This window comes from Lottia gigantea, assembly GCF_000327385.1.
Source record: "Lottia gigantea unplaced genomic scaffold LOTGIsca_46, whole genome shotgun sequence".
Taxonomy (NCBI): Eukaryota; Metazoa; Mollusca; class Gastropoda; family Lottiidae; genus Lottia; species Lottia gigantea.
Genome location: NW_008709614.1, coordinates 867,638 through 886,380, shown reverse-complemented (window position 1 = coordinate 886,380; position 18,743 = coordinate 867,638). Strand labels below are relative to the sequence as shown.

Here is an 18,743-nt window from a genome sequence, read left to right as displayed (position 1 = left end):
TGTATTATATTAGTATATACTTACATCTAGAAGCAAGCGAACATCCTTAAATTTCGTGGTAGAATCAACAAATGTGTTGTCATCTGTAGGTTGGCCCTCAACCACATAAACTAGAGTTTCAGAACTGAAAATGAATTAGGTTTCCAAAATGGTGTTTTTGATTTTGAATTGTTTACTAGCACGCAAGAACAGATAACATATTTAACGTGAGTTAATGCCTTTTGTTCTTGAACAAGAAATTTTCCTTACCACTCAATGCTATTGAAAAATATTAAACCCGTGTTTTTGTTTTTTTTTTGTAAAATGAACTAACTGTTATACTGTAGACTAGATTTAACATAGCCTCATCCTCTGTGCGTTATTCGAAAACTCTCGTAATCAAGCCCTTTCACATCCTCATATTATATCTAACGTTTTTAAAATTCTATTATCAATAAGACAATTTCCCCCGTCATGAAATAGGTAACACATATAATGACTTAAGAAAACTACTAAATTCAAGATGTCGATCAGATTGAAATAATCAAATAAGGCACTTAAAATATTTTCTTTAACACTTATTGAAAATGTTTTTCATAGCAACCAATTTTCGAAGACATGGACAAATAGTAATAGCAAATGACAAAAATGATCTAATTGTTTTTAACGCACCTTGCCGCCAATAATTTCCTTCTTGATAGTCCTCCCTGTTCCTGAACTTTCCATATCTTTGGTTGATCATTGGGAAACAAAACGTCAAGTTTCTGTTTCAATTCATTTCTAAAAGAAAAGCCTTTTCTATTATCATTGTAATATTGGATAAACAAGGCAGTACAAATTCTAAGAAGCATTTTTCATCGCATATAAATCTAATAAATTTCAAAAGGTATTTTTTCATCTTTCCGAAGCACAGAACAAAGTGGATTGTTTGAAAGCTTGCTGCAGCATCTAAATGATAATGCTAAGAAACTTGCCTGTTTGCTTCTAAAAAGTTGACATCTGATGAAGATTCTAGAGAAACTACGTGTTTATTTGGGTGAAATGTGTCAACTCGAAGTAAACCAAGAACACTTTTCTCATCACCACCATTTTCAGCTGTGACAACAATCCATACAAAATATTTCGTATCTGGTTCTAACAGTCCTCTCTTTCGCACTGTAACCACACCATCTTCTGCTACAGAAAATATACCCTCTCTGTTTAATGATTTAAATGAAAACGGACCAATGTTGGCATCCATACTGTACTCTGCCGATGTCACAGTCGTCACATATTCACCTTCAGCTGCATAAAATGATGTTTCACGAGACATATATGCCGAAGGAGCTTCACTGCTATCCAAATATACAACACCATCATCAACATCAATCACATTCACTTTAACTTCTATAGTACCAGTACGTTGTGGATTACCTCGATCCACGGCCAGAATCTGGAAAGTTATAGATGTTGTTGATTCATAATCTAAAGCTTGTTTTATCTTCAGTAAATTACCGTCGGTTTGGAAATACGTACTAGCGGCTAAGGGTACAGTTGATATTTTTAGATCCACCAAACCATTATCACCATCATCAAGATCATTTACAGTAAAACCTGCAACAATCTGTCCAGCAGGTGTATTTTCCACTACGTTAATATTAGTATCACTAGTCGTTATAACAGGATCGTTATCGTTGATATCTAGAACCTCCACTGTGACTGTGTGTGTATAGTCAACAGATCCAGAATCAGTCACATGAACAGTTAAAATATAGGTCTCATATTCTTCACGATCCAGTTTTCTAGCTGTGGTAATCTCGCCAGTTGACGGATTCATATTGAAACTGTTCTTAAAGTTGCCACTTATGATTTGGTAGTTTACGGCTGATGTAGCACTATGAGTTGGGGAAACCGAACCAACCGATACTCCCAATTTCAACTCTTCCTCAATTTGCATTGTCTGACTACTGGGGGATAGGGACAGTAGTGGTATGATCTGTATTTTGACTGTTAGTGTTCCTGATCGGGGTGGAATGCCTTTATCTTTAGCAGTTATAACGAGGGTGTATTCGTTTTTTGCACCCGAAAGGTCAGCATCGGTTTTGATGAGACCATTTGAGACGTCAATCAGGAATAACCCATCATCATTACCACTGGTTATTTCATAAACTATGACAGCATTATCTCCCAGATCACCATCAGTAGCTGTCTTGGCAAGAACTGACGTGCCAGGTGCAGCGGATCGACCAACAGTAACATCTTCAATAGATGAGGTAAACGTTGGATTTAAATCATTTACATCTGCAACATTCACAGTAAGTGACAATGTACCAGAAAGAGCTGATGGTACACCTTTATCTTCAGCTCGAATTACCAAATCAAACCTGTCATGAACCTCTCTGTCGAGGTTCGAGGAAACTGTTAAAGCTCCAGAATCGGGATCGAGCGAAAGTTTGTTACTAGAGTTACCTGAGACGAAAGTATACTTTATTTCTCCGTTGGTACCAGTATCTAAATCCCGGGCATTAACAGTATAAAACGTGTTCCCAATACCCATAGATTCCACAACATCCACTCTGAAAGAACCTGCAAAATATATATCACCAATAACCGTAATGAACATATGCTTTGTTCAAGGCCAAGGTTCAAGTATTGAACATGTTATTTTCTTGAACCAAATCTCAGATTTAAGACTAAAAATTAGAATTTTTTATTCTTGATCACGGGTCCTGGTCAATACATATGTTTGTTTTCAACTTGAAATTTGAGACTAGCATATCTATTTCTCTCTTTCTGAAAATCGACACCTTTGTACTTGACTAAAGCAATACTTACTGGGTGTAAACATAGGAGAATTGTCATTGATATCATTAATCCTGATGATTATCAAGGAGTCTGTTTGATGAACTCCATCGTCAGCTATTACTGGTATACTGTAGAATCGCTGAGTGATAAACGATAAGGGTTTGTCCACTTTAATGTTACCACCATTGTCAATAATAAAATCTGTTGAACCAGTCGCACTACCAAGACTGTATGTAAATAAATTGAAGGGTGATACATCTGCATCTGTTGCAATTACTGTCCCAACGATTACTCCAGCAACGGCATTCTCATCTATATTGAAATCATAAAATGGCTCATTGAAAATAGGACGGTTATCATTTAGATTCTGTATAGATAGTGATAGTGTTGATGAGGAACTCAAAAGAGGATCTTCTTTGCTTTTTGCCAGAATTATTAGTTCGAACGACATTTTACGTTCAAAGTCGATTTCGGAGGCTATTGATATGATGCCAGTTGTTTCTGAGATGACGAAATCGTTGTCTGGATCGCCACTCTGTATAACATAAGTGATTGTTCCTGTAACACCTTCAGTAGCACCTTCTGACGTGGCATCCATATCAAAGATCGTATCCGATGGGACGACATCTTCTAACACGTCCTTGTTGTAACTATTAGATATGAATTTTGGTGGATTGTATTTAGGAAGAACATTGATATTAACTCTAGTGTAGCCTGACCTTGGTATCGCTCCACCATCAGTTGCCTTTAGAGTAAGGATATATAACTTATCAGTGTAGTAGTCTATCTGCACATTCGTTAATAATTTCGTATCTTCAATTTTAAAATGATTTTTAGGATCTCCATCAGTAATAGTAACACTGGCAATATCAGCACTAGTTCCGCTATCGGCATCATCGATGATAAACGTTTTCAAAATTTTATTTACCAGATCTCCATGTGTCACATCAAGTTGGTATACATCCTGATCAAATTTTGGATCATTGTCGTTTACATCAAGTATGTTTATTACAACAAGCGCCGATACCGTTTCACTAGTTTGTGTGTTTATTTCGACAGTTATATTATACTGAGGGGTAGTTTCTCTGTCCAGAATAGTCGTCAGAAAGATATCTCCAGTTGAGTCATCAATAACAAAAGCATTATTTATATTTCCAGCAGTTATTGAGTAGGTCAGAATAGTGTTAATGTCTTCATCTACTGCTTCAATTTTAAAGATAGGAGATCCTAATGCCGAATCTTCAGAAACATTAGCAACAACCACACCATCAACCATGTTTATAATTTGAGGAGAAAATTCATTATAGTTCTTTACGTTTATGACAACTGTTGTTTTACTGCTTTTTGGATCAGCTCCCTTGTCGGTGGCAGTTATTACAAGTGTATATTGATAAACTGTTTCAGCATCAAGTGGCGATATTACAGACAAGTTCCCCGACGAGTCTATCCCAAAGTCACTAACCCCAGTACCACTGATACTGTACACTATCTCACCGTTTGTACCACCATCGAGATCTGTGGCTTTTACTTTCAAGATAGACGTAGATGGTGAAATATTTTCAATCACTGATGTCTCATGGAATGATGACGTAAATTTAGGAGCGTTGTCATTGGAGTCTTCAATATTAACGTTTAAGATTTCCTCAATTGCTGTGTTTGATGATACAATGATGGCACGAATTCGGTAACTAAAACTTTGTTTAGTCTCATAATCAAACATTATTCTCAAGATTAATTTACCAGATGAAGGGTCTAGGATAACATGACCATCTTCGTTACCATTCACAATTTCATACTTTACGTTTCTAGGAGTACAGCAGGCATCAATATCTATCAGTTCTTCATTGGGTAATGTATCTTCTGGAACATTCATTGTTGTAGGTAACTGAGTAAAATTAAATTGAACTTCAGCAATAATATTAAAGGCGATAACAACACTGAGTTGTGGGTTACCTTTATCCTTGATTTCAATAGATAGCGTATAAGTAGTTTCTGTGGGTTTTTTCAAAAGAGTTATATCTCCTGAAGAGGTATCCACGTCAAACGCTCCTTTGAAATCCCCGGAAAGCTTGGTAAAAGTAAACTCTCCGTTGCTTCCGGTATCAGCGTCTCTACATTGGACAGTGGATAAAATGGTGTTAATTTGGTGTCCTAGTGGTACTGTGGTAGAGGATAATGGATTACAAATAGGACTGTTATCATTTATGTCTAGAAGGTTAATAGTTACGACGGTTGTTGTGCTTTTTGGGTTTGTGGCAGAATTATCTGTTGCAACGACAATAATATCCCATGATGGCTGGTGCTCTCTATCTAAGGGACTTGCAACACGAAATGCACCCAGGTTAGGGTCTATGGTAAATGGAGATAAATCTGTCTGTAATGAAAACGTCACAAAACCATCCATACCATCATCCATGTCATTGGCATCAAAATCAAATAGTTCAGTTCCTAAAATATAAACAATCATTGAATATGTCAGTTTTGTTAAAGGGAACTGTACACTGAAGATTGTAAACAGAACCTCAAAAACATGTTGTTACTCAAGAGTTTCACGCTATGCGATCTTCAGGACAACTGACCTAATTCTATTTAAGTAGAACTTATTCTCGTGTCTAAACTTCGATAACATCGAGTTCTAATGAGTTAATGATGGAAAGCTTCTCAGTTAAAAATTACATCGTTGGTTTTATTTGTGTAGGTTTCAGCTCTGCTATCAACGGACCAGGATATTTTGTAATTATTATTTTTCTGTATGAGTTGCCAAATGTGTTTTAAGAGTTCCGTGCTATTTCATATTTCTGGTGTTTAAACGACTGCATACGATTATAAAATCTTTGTTTTGTCCTTCCAAGATATGTTTTATGTTCATTTGTGTCAGTGTTTGTGACTTCAGCCTTGTAGTTAAACATTCTTATTAGTTTGACATTCACCATTTAGTGGACATAACTCTTTGTTCTTACAGTTAAATGGTTTAGATGTATGTTTGTCTTTAGCTTAAAAGAAATTCTTTTTTTGGCATTTTATAATAGTTCCTAAGTTGGAAATACAACTGTTAGTAACCATTACTGTGTTTTTTGATAAAAAGCCAAATAATTTATGACCAATATCTGTTAATGACTGTAAACTGGTCTATCATTTGGTTTGCTGTAAGGATAATATTTGCCAGTTTTCATATTCAAAGTTATATCCAAAAAATTAACTCTTTTCGATATTGCTTCAATGGTGATTTTTAATTTTTCAAGAAAAGTTTTTGTGATTCTTTTTTAAGCTTGTTGACATCGGAGATGTTTTAAAGGCTGCTAAATCATCAAAAGGTCCCACAAGTTCACATACGTCAGCACCATTATAACTGTCCATCATAACATCAAATAAACCATTGCCTTCACTGCATTTGATGTACTGAGCACTATTTTAACAGTGAGATAATTTATTTTTTTTTTTTTTTTTTAGTAAAAAATAGATTTCTCTTTTCGAGTCATTTCGATATTTAGAAATAAGAAGTACATCACAAACACATGACAATATTATGGAATAAGCATACTTGTTAAATCAAATTTAAGAATTCAATTTAATTAAAGAAGTGTGCTTATTCCATTATATTGTCTTGTTTTTGTGAAAATATATCTTGTTTTATTAAGTCTATTTATATTGTATATAATATAGCAGATGTTCTCGTTTTGAGTCCCATGACTTAAAACATAAAATATGTCTTATTTAGTTAAAAGGTAATTCCAATTCACAATCGTAATGGCTAGTTGTGAAAATGATCTTGTGAGCTCAAAGATTTTAAGATAAAGAAAACTTGAATAGAATAGACAAAACTTGAATAGAATAGACACCAATTTCGTAACTTTCTCATTAGTAGAAAGTTGCAACCTTTACTCCCAATACCAAATAATACGGTAAAAGACTCTATAATAGCTTATAAACATACCTGGCTCTGCATCCTCTGAAATATCAATAGGAGATGATGGTCCGATTATAACTGGATCAAATTCATTGACTGGATTAACGTTGATTAAAAGAAAAGCAAATCCAGATTGTGGTGGTGTTCCCAAATCTCTTGCTTCGATTTTTAAAGAATGGACAGTATCCGTTTCATAATCAACTGATGTTTTAAGAGAAACATCTCCAGAGTTTAAATCAACCTGGAATATTGGTGCTGAAATTAAAGGGTTCATGGTGTACTCAAACAAGTTATTGTTAAAATGAATACAACTACTTGTATTATCTTATTCAATCTGTTACAATGATAATAGTTAAAGACTAAAAGAGTGTGCAAAAGTAAAATAAATGTCTATTTAAGTGTTTATATACTATAATAAATGTTCTTACAGTTAAGATAATATCTTATTTGACCATTTACACCATATTCAGGATCTACTGCACTAACAGTTAAAATATAGGTTCCTACCCCATCATTCTCTGATATATTTCCTTGATAAAACACCTAAATATAAACGATTTTTAATTTTCACCTAATTAGCGACTATGGGAGATTTATTCCTATGAAGTATTGGCAGTCATTTTATGATAAGACCAGTCTCCTGTTTCTCAAAAATTCGCACGATGAAAAATTGTCGTAATGAGTAAATACCACTCTTACAAAAAAAAATGAACGTACGATTTTCGAGAAATGGAGGCCAGATGCGTAAAGTGAAGAACTGAATACAGTAGGTACGGGCATTTGCTTGAAATTAGCATATATCCTTATTTCGTGCCAGTCAATTAATAAAATCTATGCATCATTATCATTTCTCATGGAGAGCACAATCTGAATTGATACAAAAATTTATCCACGAATATGAAACAAATTTATATATACCTCTTCAAATGTAGGAGAAATATTATTTTCATCGACAATAGTAACATTGACGGTAACCTGCTGGGAACCTTTAGATTTATCTGAATAGGCTATGACATCCATAGTAACCCATGATGCTGTTAATCTATTCATAATAGACTTTACAGATACAGCACCTATAATAATAGTCAATAACCAGAAATTAACCAAACATCACCTAACCTTGCTAAATAGTGTATATTACGTCGAAATAGTATATACTGTCAAAAATTTGTTTAAAAATATTTCCAGTTTGGAACGCCCTATGTGGAAGCAAGATTTAAAAAATCCCACTCATAGGCCTACTAATCGGAAATTTGTCTGATGTAGTTCAGTGAGCCAACTTCGTGGTCTGAAATCAGACTGAGACAATTGCTGTATTCTGAAATCCATAATCTCTATAGGCCAATGCTCTTAAAGAAGAGTATCTCTTATAACACCTAATACTGAGTCATATTTTGCATGTAAATAAATTTTCTAACCAGTGTTTTGGTCAATTTGGAACCAATCTGGATTTGGTGGTGTCAACATTTCGTATTTAATTTTTGATGCATCAGTATTAGCTTGGTCGGCGTCATTAGCTGAGAGAGTAAATACAATGCTTCCTAGAGGTGCTACCTCACTTACATCTGGAATAGAAACAGATTTATTTAATTAGGTTTCACTCGTGGAAAATGGTTCTGTACGGACTGATGACCCGTCCTACATTACCTGTTCCAATTTGAATTGCTCTGTGCTTTGTAATGTAAGCCTTGAATCCAGATACACTTAAATAATATAAAAATTAATGAATAGACATTCCCGTTTCGAAAACTAATTAATATTGTGCCTAATTAACAACTTACCTATTAAAATGGGATTAGAAGGCCATGTTGGTGGGTTATCATCAACATCTGTAACAACTATACCATATACAACAGTTGATGTAAGACGTGTCGTCGTTGACGAATCAGACACGTCTACTTTTACTTCATAAGTCTTCTGAACTTCATAATCAACTTTAGATTTTAAACTGATGTCTCCCGTAGTGGAGTCGACTTGGAACTTGGTCATTGTGCTCGCATCATTACTTGCTGAAATAGAATCACCGTAGTCCCCATCTGAAGTACCCTCAATTGATAGTCTCACTGTTTCATCATAAAAATATATATGTTAAAAATACATTGTCGTGGTTTGAAAAATCAAGATTGTTTGAGATTACTCAATTAGCTTTGAGTCCGAAAAACATTAAATTCGAGCTCTGATATCACTGCGTTTTCGGAAAATATACAATGTTCGGTACTTGATGATGAAAAAATAGTGTTATAACCAAACATACCCGATAAAGTATATGCGACTGCACCATTTATACCAGAATCCTCATCAGTACAAGTAATACCGTCTATTTTATTTTCAATACCATAATCTTCTGGTACATTAACCACTTTATAATACTTAGGACAGACCTGAGATAAAAGAAGACAAAACAATACTTTTCTCTCTTTTATTCCTACAAGTTATATTCGATTTTGAATTAACTTAATCTATTTTTTGATGTAGGCTACTTTATAGTATCTCTATAAGGATGAACCTACCGGATGATTGTCATTTACATCAACAACTTTAATCACTAGAGTTTCAGTATTAGCAGTTTTAGGTGGGACACCAGAATCAACAGCTTGGATGGTTAGAGAGTACGACGTCTTTGTTTCATAATCAAGTTTACCATTTAAATAGAGATCACAACTTCCTCTATCTAAATACCAAACATCATCTTCCGGTGATGCTGAAGGAACAAAATATACCATTTTGAACTGAAATTTTCCTTTTTAAATATTTTTTCTAGATAATAATGTTTTCCTTGATTGCGATTTTAGTTTTTTTTATATATTTGTCGGACAGTAGGTTCAACCAGACCATCATTAAACAATATTACAGGCAGTAATAACCGATGACGTAGATGTATGCAATGTTTGCAAGTAGTCAAGATTAATAATGTCCTGGAAATGGCGAGAGTCTAGACTGTCAAGTAACATGGTGGTGAATTGTAGATGAACTGTTCGATGTAAGTTGAGCTCTATGTATTGTTGAAATGAAAATCCACCAAACCAACAACAACAGATGAGAAGTAGATGTTGATTAGCAAGCACATCCATCAACCTACATCATTTTATGTGGCGTTGCTTACAACTAGTGTAGAGGGATTGTATACTTACTAGGGTTTAAAATAGTAAAATGCGATACATCTGTCTTATCGTTATCCTTTGTAAAACAAGTAGCGACTTTATATCCAACAGCAACATCTTCATTTATATTTACTGATGATGGTAAATCCTTGATTATTGGATAGTTATCATTAGTATTTAAAGCTTTCACTCCAAGGTTAATAAGATCACTTTCTCCAGTAGAACTTTTTACTTCTATATTAAGCTATAAAATTTTAATTAATGGCTTTGATTATTCGACTGCTGCTTGGCTGGGTTTATGTCTTGTTTCTGTGTTTTATGAAATATTGCCATGAAAACTGACGTGATGTTCAGATGACAGCAACACACAATTTCAGCTGACGCAGACTTCATTTTGTGCAAGTTCTCAAAGGCGATAGTCATCGAGTGTGGGTAAACTCGTTTGGTCATTCGTTGCAAAAAGATTAAAAAATCTCCACATATCATGTGATAAGTTTAGTCACATATGGACACATGTTTATGTGTGCGGATAACAAAAGCTATCTACTTATAGGAAAAATGACATAAATTCGGACACATGATCCATCAGCTTAGGTACTTTTCCTTAAGGCGATAGCTTTTGTGTTTTGGTAAAAAAAAATTGTATTTTATATAATTGTTTGATAAATTCTGTCAAGAATGAAATTGAAAAAATGCTTGTGCTATCTTAGAGACCAGGCCTAATTTAAAATTTCTTACTGAGGAGACAGGAGAGAAATTACCCATACAGAGGAGAAACTTACGTAGAATTTGCTAACGAAATCTGCATTCAATTTAGCTTTGATTTGCACAATTCCATTCATACCCATCTTAAGTTTTTCTTTTTTTTGTTTTGGAAAAGCACTTTGTATAGAATAAGTTAAAGTTGCACCAGCAGCGTCGTCGCTACATGGTGGTGTAAATAATACAGTATTAACTGGTGCACTTTCTAGAATCGTAACTACGAAGGCATAGTTTGTGCACGTAATTTTACCATGTCCTGAATTATAAACATATTATTTAGATTAAGAATTACTGTGGTGATATGAAGCATCAATGTAATCAAATAAATTATGATTTCAAAAGTGTTTTAAAGTCAAGATAAAAGGTAAAATTCCGATTCACGAATGGTAACATGGTAATGAATTTTATTATAATTCTTTCTTCCTTGGGTGATAAGCAATTAAATGGCACTTATTATAGATACACTATGCTTCTAGGGTTCTGTTTAGTGTGCTAGTGTCACCTGAGGTTACTAAGAAGACATCTCTGTTGTTGAATAAATTTTACCTTTTGAAGTAAATACAATCAAAATAACAGAAAACAGAAACAAAATTTTACACGCCATCCAAAACGTTCCAGTGAATCTGTAATTCACTACTGTAATTTATTTCAATACCAGAACTGTTCTCTTGGTTTACTAATTTTACTCTCGCCCTGGAAAAGCGAAAATGCAGATTAGTTGTATTACTTTGTGAATCGAGGTTTTTGTTTTATGCGATATACGGTGAATAGACGTTTTCCGATCAATTACGAATAAGACCTGCACTGCTATAATTGTAAATTATGTAGTTATTATATAGCAAATAATAATAAACGTAAATTTTTAATACAGCAAGTAATGATCCGAGCGAATGGAAAAGTTTCAAGACTACTCCACTACGGGCGACATCAGTTTAAAATGCCAAGTCGATTATGAAATCCAAAAAGCATAAATATAGCAAATAATAACAGAAGTTAATTTTTTTCACAGTAACATTGCTTTAAGCAAACTACGACTTCCTGACCACAGTAAATTACATATAGCTTATTGTATCGTTATCATAATATTTGAACGACATTTATAAGCGCGAGGCACATATATAACACAAGACAATAATTATGGGATGAAACACGCTTCTTTAATACATGGTTATAACGTTTCAACACGTGTCGTCATCAGATGAAATGATGAAAGAATAAAACATAACAAGATATATACTAACTAGGGATAATAGGGGGATTAAGGAAAGAAATAAAACATAAATAGATATATACTAAGGATAATAGATAATAAAAAGTCATCTCCCTCATAATTTCTTCCCAAATCTTAATCTTGAATTGTTCTTGTATAACTAAAAACCCATACAACAAATTGTTTCTATTTGACATAACAAAATTTTCGGTCAAAATTTATTTTGATCCAAAATGATGGTAAAATACATACCTTGAGACTTTCGTTGTTCCTGATTTCACACTTAAAGTTATTTTTAAAATATCCGTGATAAAACATTACATAAATGAAATTGTATTAAAGAAGTATTGCTATATTACGATCTATGTCAATCCCATTAGATAATAATATTATCGATTTGAAAAGAGGGCGTTCAGCAAGGATATGTAATAAAAAATAAAGTAATCTCTATTTCGCTTTGACTAAGTCAACAATAGGCTATTAATACAGAACTAGTCTGCGAGACGGAATAACATACACCCACTGAAAAGATATGAGTTCAGAATGGTATAAAATATGAAGCAAAACTAAGTAATGCTTATATTATGTATTCTAAAATTGTATATTACGGGACGATACAATTGAAAAGTTATGAAATCATTTTTCTTTTGTTACAAATATTCGAAAAAGTTTCTTTCTTGTGTTACAAAAATTCGAAAAAGTTTTTTTCTTTTGTTACAACAATGCTCCTATAATATATTTATGCAAGGCGAATATTCCTCCAATGCGTTCTGTACGTTTTATGAAACAATAGAAAATAGGCATTAGTGCTCATTTTGGCGCCTTACTTTACTTTCCATTAGACAGTTGATATAGGTTTTATACCAACCCTTTTTTGGACAGGATGACCCAACCTAAATTGCTATTATTGTGAGAGTAGTAAGCTATGTATGGTCGATTTTGGGTGAGAACAGCCATACACTTTATGACAGAGGTGTAAAATTGTAAGAAGATCGGATTGACGTAAATGGGTTTGGGATAATATATATACACACATGTCGTAAGTCTTTACAAACCAACAATCACTACACATAATAAAGAGATATTTACATTTTTATTTCTTCATTTGGACAATATAAGCTGTGACAAGAAGTGAAAAGAAAGTCATAAAATTACAATGATTGTTAGTTGTTGATATTTTCTAAAGAGGTTGTTAAGTTACATATACAAAAAGTCTAGGAAATATAAAGAAAGTGGAACACGGCCAGGTGCACGATCGAGCTTAATGTGACCACCTAAATAGCAGATAATGACACGATAGCACAGACCCACCATTATATCTACAAAGGAGTAACGGTAACTTAATACACATTATAGGAAACACAAGAAAGATGCCACCAACATCACAGTCACCGGTGCAGATATGTTATCGCAACTGCTTTTAGCCAGATCAGAAACTGAAAGTTTGGTTCCATTTACATCTAAAAATAAATGTTCATGGAATTAATCTTATGTAATACCTAATTATGGTCACACTATTTACACATTGACTTATCTGATTTATTACATCAAGGGATGGTCTGGAGAAGTTGTAAACTATATACAGGGGTTGACTTATATCAGAAATATGTCTTTGTCGAGTGGAAGTCTGATGACCACGCTGATGACAGCAGTCAAACCGCTCTGTTCGACAAGATCCATTATTTTTGCCAGAAACTAGAACATGAGCAATTGTGACAAACGATGCTTTAACATTCTGCAAGATGCAGACAGATGCGAACAATCCACTTGTTGTCATATTCTGCTTGCAATGTACATGAGCTCATATTTTATTCATGTACATATTTTATCCAATCAGAAAATGATAGTAGAATTGTTCTTGTTATTTCGGTTTATATAAACGTCTACTCACCTCGCTTTCTTGGGAACTTTGAAGTACCTGAATATCAAACAAAGTAGTTGATGTTACTTGTCTTACTTAGGTTTTATAGATTACAATTAATTAATTACAAGTATTAATTTTCTATTAACCAAATTACAATAACACATAGAAACTAGAACCACACGTGGCACAGAGTGGGACTTTGCAAATGTAGCAAATTGCAAAAGACCCTGAAAAAATCAACCTTCCACGATAATTAAATCAAGCGCAAGAACAGTCTAAAGTTGAGAAATTTTCATTTTTTAGAAGATTTTAATACCGGATGTGGACGTCAGACCTCACAAATGAAAGTATCAGCAGATAGCCAAGGTCAATGACCTTTGATCTTGTAAAGGAGGTCTAAAAAGGTCAAGATCAAGAGATATACGCCATTAAAATTTCAAATTGCTAACGACTATAAAACCGGAAGTTGACATAGGACAGCAAATATAAAAGTATAAATAGATAGCCAATGCCAATGACGTTTGATCCTACAAAGGTCAAGGTCAACAAAGGTCAAGGTCAAAAATTGAAAATTTTAAATTTCCAAAACCTGTTCCTTTTTTGAACTACGTTATGTCCCAAATGTCAAGTTCCTACATAATAGAGGTCAAAAGATATAGGTCCACAAAAGTCAACAAAGGTCAAAATTGAAAAATGAAAATATCCAAATGTTAAAACCCGTTCCTTTTTTGAAACTATAAAGCTGAAACAACTGAGCTGTTAACACAAAGTGGTCAAAAGGATGAGGTAATTGTGTGCAAAGTCTCTTTTTGAACAAACGCATCCTATGCGAGTTATGCCCCAGCCCCAAAATGTAAACAGTTAGTAATTCAACCCGGATGTGCCACGCCCACCCCAATTTTTTTGTCATAGGTGAATTCATATTCAAAGTGTCTAGTTGTATTCCAAATATCAAGGTTCTCCATAAAATAGGTCATAAGATATACATACACCAAGATCAAAAAGACACAAATATGGTAAAACAAAACTCAAATTTGAAAAAGTCACGAATTTCAATTTTGCTTTAAAAAAGCAATTGTTCTATATCTATGTAAAGTGCATGAGAAGCACATTAGGAAACCGAAAAAATTAACCCTCTAGGTTAACTAGGTCATGTGCTAGAGCAGTCAAAAATTGCGAATTTGCCTTTTTACGGATAGCAATAAAACCGGAAGTACATATCGGGGGTCAAAGGTCAAAGTATCAAAAGATAGCCATATTCAATGACCTTTGACCCTATAAAGTTCAAGGTCATCAAAGGTCAAGGTCACGAGATATACGCCATCAAATATTGAAAAAATTCAATCGCAATTTGCAAAAAAGCAAAATCGAAATTCAAAAATCGGCTTCCTGCGATCTCTCTTAATTTTTATGTTCTTTCATTTGACACCAAAACTTTGAAATTTGGTTCAGCCAAATTGGCTGAATAAAAATCGAAGAGTTTCAGGAAAATCAAAATGGCGGCCAAAGTATCACTTCCGGTCGGAATTTTATTTTAAAATCGGCCATAGATTTTTATTTTATATCGATCAACGAAATTCCGTTCATTTTGATAAATTTCACCGGAAGTTATTCGACAAATTCGATTTTGGACTTCAAGTGACTCAAACTTCGAAACCGGAAATGACTGTATCATATCACTTACTTAAGTGATGTCTATTTGCATTTTAAATTTCAGATCAATCGATGCAAAAACAAAAAAGTGGCCAAAAAATTGAAAAATTTGATCGAAAAGTTTGCGACAAAGTTTCGAATTTCGAAATTTTTCAAGTGCTATCTAGTCGACATTAGCCACCGGATGTTAAAATTGAAAACCCCGGGAAAATCGACGCATAAATGCGCCTTCTAGAGCCAATTTTCGAGTTTTGCACATGTTGAACTGTAGCACTTCCGATTTTGCAAAAAAGATCCAAAATATATTTATGCACATCGTCGCCTATATCTAAGGTTCGTGAATATTGAATGGTTGCTGCAACTATTGTAGACTAAGCTCAGGAAGGTGTGTAAAAATCGAAAAAAAAAAAAAAAAAAAAAAAAAAGAATTGACATTTCGATAACAAACTGGGACCTCAATTATTTAACTTAACTTTAAATAATAATGATATACCAAAAGGGCCAGTTGAATATTTAAATAATAAAATGTAAATTATATGGAAATGTTTGTAGTGCTATTTACAAATCAACCATTGCGTATTAATATATAAACAGTACATGTACTTACAAATATCTATCATTGACAATTCAATATTAATTTCATCATAGGTGAACGTCTCTTCTTTTACATCCAATTTCTGTAGAATCTCCTTTGTGTGGTTTGATAGGACTACATTTATAGCATCTTTCAAATCTTTGGATAAAGGATGGGTAGGATCAACTGACATGTGGCCTCTTTGCAGTGCGTTTTTTATAGCAAGTTTTCCTGGCTGACGCTTTGTGCCTAACCGACCTCTTCCTTTAAGAATGGTATCTAAAAATAGAACATGCAAATAATGATAAGTGCGAGTAGTATTATACTATTGCGTGATATTAACCTATGAAAAAAGATATTAGATGAAACAAAAGATATTAGCATATGGAACATGAAATTGTTTGCTGTGATGAAACATGACTAATATGTGCAGATCTTTCTAGATTATCATTTTTTCTCAAAGCACTTTCTTATTATTTGCTGAAGATTATCACTCACTAGGACAAAGACGCAAATTACATTACCCATCAATGTTGGATTTGACGTAGGCGACTTTTTGACAATATCATGAAATTCTGGCAAGGCTGGTGCTAAATGGCCACATACAGTAACATTTTTTATGTAATAAGACCAGAGTTTTAGAGCTGTTTGTTGACCTTCAAATGATGCAATACTCCCCATGACGTCATGGAATCTGGTAACAAGTTCTCTTGGAGGGTCATGTTGATATCCAAATAACCCTTTGTAGGTTATTCTAGAACACTTGCTTACTACCAAGCATCTGAATGAAAGCAGAAAAAGAGTCAATTTTAAGCCTTAGGTAAATATCTCATTTGAAAACACGTTTCTTTTCAATTTTTATACTGGCTCGAATATTGGTTGTAAGAAGATTGCATGAATGATTAATGGTCGTATCTTTATAATATCTCCCAGTGATTAAGTCAGTTATTCCCATGGTTTCTACATAAACCTGGAGTGGAACAATCGTCTACCACACAATACAAATTCCAAACTTTAAATTATAAACCAACACAGCGGATTTTGTATTACATTTCCGAATTTCAAGAAAGAAATTATCAATACCATAAGCCTGTTCAGTTGTTATATCAATTTGATAAATTACAGATCAAGATTAGTACGTCAGCGTTTTCTGACAAATATACTTACTTGTCGGTAGATTTTGAAGCAGATGGGGAAGATGGGGTGATTTTGTGAGCTATCGCGGTGTAGATAGAGATTATCACCAATAATGCGACACAAACTGAAAAAAAAAACACCAGATTTTCATTTAATGTACTAATGTAGTAAAAAACAAAAAAAGTTAATACCTTGATGTCCATTAATTTCAGTAAACACAGATGAGTGTCAGTAAATCCGTCAAGAAGTGTCACTGTATTGCAAACTTCAATTATGACTAAATAACTATTTCTACAATATGCTTAATCTTCATCCAACATTACGTTTTCCTTTATTCTAACTCTAGTTGATGAATTGTAACTTACGCGTTCTGAGATACATTTTTAGTATTACTTCAATCGAAAAAATATGTCTTCTTCTTGTGAATCTTGAGATACTTTATGTGAAAAATGCTATTTTATTGACTGAGGTTATATATATATATATGGTACCTTGTACATCATATGACTTCAAATTATAATGTAGCCATTGTGAAATATTGAATTTCTTAAAAAATGTTTGGATCTCGGTATTGTTTTCGATATGGTGAGATATGGATTACGTGTTAATGATAAGGTTGAGAAATTCAATCAAAACGCGATAATCTCCCTTGGTATATTTGATATGAAAATTGCACTGTTAATGATACATAATAAATCATTGATAGCTGTTTTAGGCTCAGGTATTACAACTCGTGATTATTTGAAGTTATAGGTTAAAATCTAAATCACTATAGCATTTTTAAAGGGATACATTTATCTATCTTCAAACGTTTCATACAACGTTAACTATTCAGAGGTTCTGAAAACATGACCCTGCCTTGCGTACACGACTAATAATGTTCAGTCTTGGAAATAAGAGGACCAGATGCGTCGGAAGAAAATGAAATTGAGAAGTCATATAGTTATTGTTGTAATTCAATACAATTTTATGACATTCACGCTAGATGCTTAGAGAGAGTCAGTAGTTTTCTGGTTTTCAGTGGTGATGCATGTCGCAGAGTCTGACGCTGACAAGGGTGAAGCAAGTAATTCAGGTGGGACAACAGACCGAGATCCCGTGTGTTACACCTTAATGATCACTGTCTTACAGGAAGAAAAATCCTATCACAATGTTTCTCAGAGCACACTGCAGAGAGTAGCTGTATAGCCACTAGTCCAACATGCGTCAACAGCAGATAATAATTACTGTATTAGAAAAAACAACGGCGATATGTGTGCCGGTTGTCCTATCTCCCACGGAACAAATTATGTACTGTTAATAGCTCAATTAAAGATGGGTTTCCTTATTTTTTAGTGTCAAATTAAGAAAACTATTTGACATATTGGTGTTTTTAATGAATTATCATGTATTCTTAATCATATCTTTATGTTCTTATTGTATATAATTAAGAGTTTTAACCAATCATAAATGCTCATGTATGTACAGTATGGATAAACAAAAAAAGACTTTTTGACCTTTCTTGATCGTCACTCATTGGAATTTTGCTGGTAATTATCTTCTAATTTAGCTAATTATGAATTAATTATGGACATGTGAGACTGATATTTTTCAAAGTCATTAGAATACCTCTACTTTCTATTCATAAAAGTATTAGCATTTTCACTTTTAAAAATGAAATTAAGAGAACCCATCTTTAAGATATCGAGAAAGTATTGTCAGATTTTCAACCTATCACAGCCCTTTCTTTTTACATCTTTCAATGGGGGTGGGAAAATCTGACATTGTACATA

At 33.6% G+C, this 18,743-nt stretch overlaps 1 protein-coding gene across 1 annotated transcript; it reads right to left on the bottom strand.

Moving 5' to 3' along the window:
• Positions 1-940: 940 nt before the first annotated feature.
• Positions 941-17,352, bottom strand: LOTGIDRAFT_164593 (hypothetical protein; the record flags this gene model as incomplete). The annotated part of the gene is made up of 16 exons (XM_009061125.1): positions 941-2,544; positions 2,794-5,211; positions 6,698-6,925; positions 7,099-7,213; positions 7,589-7,743; positions 8,089-8,235; positions 8,452-8,679; positions 8,925-9,051; positions 9,181-9,371; positions 9,802-10,015; positions 10,554-10,789; positions 13,635-13,661; positions 15,868-16,113; positions 16,359-16,615; positions 17,002-17,095; positions 17,337-17,352. 16 exons carry the CDS (start codon positions 17,350-17,352, stop codon positions 941-943), a joined length of 6,303 nt encoding a protein of 2,100 aa, XP_009059373.1.
• Between the last annotated feature and the right edge of the window lie 1,391 nt (positions 17,353-18,743).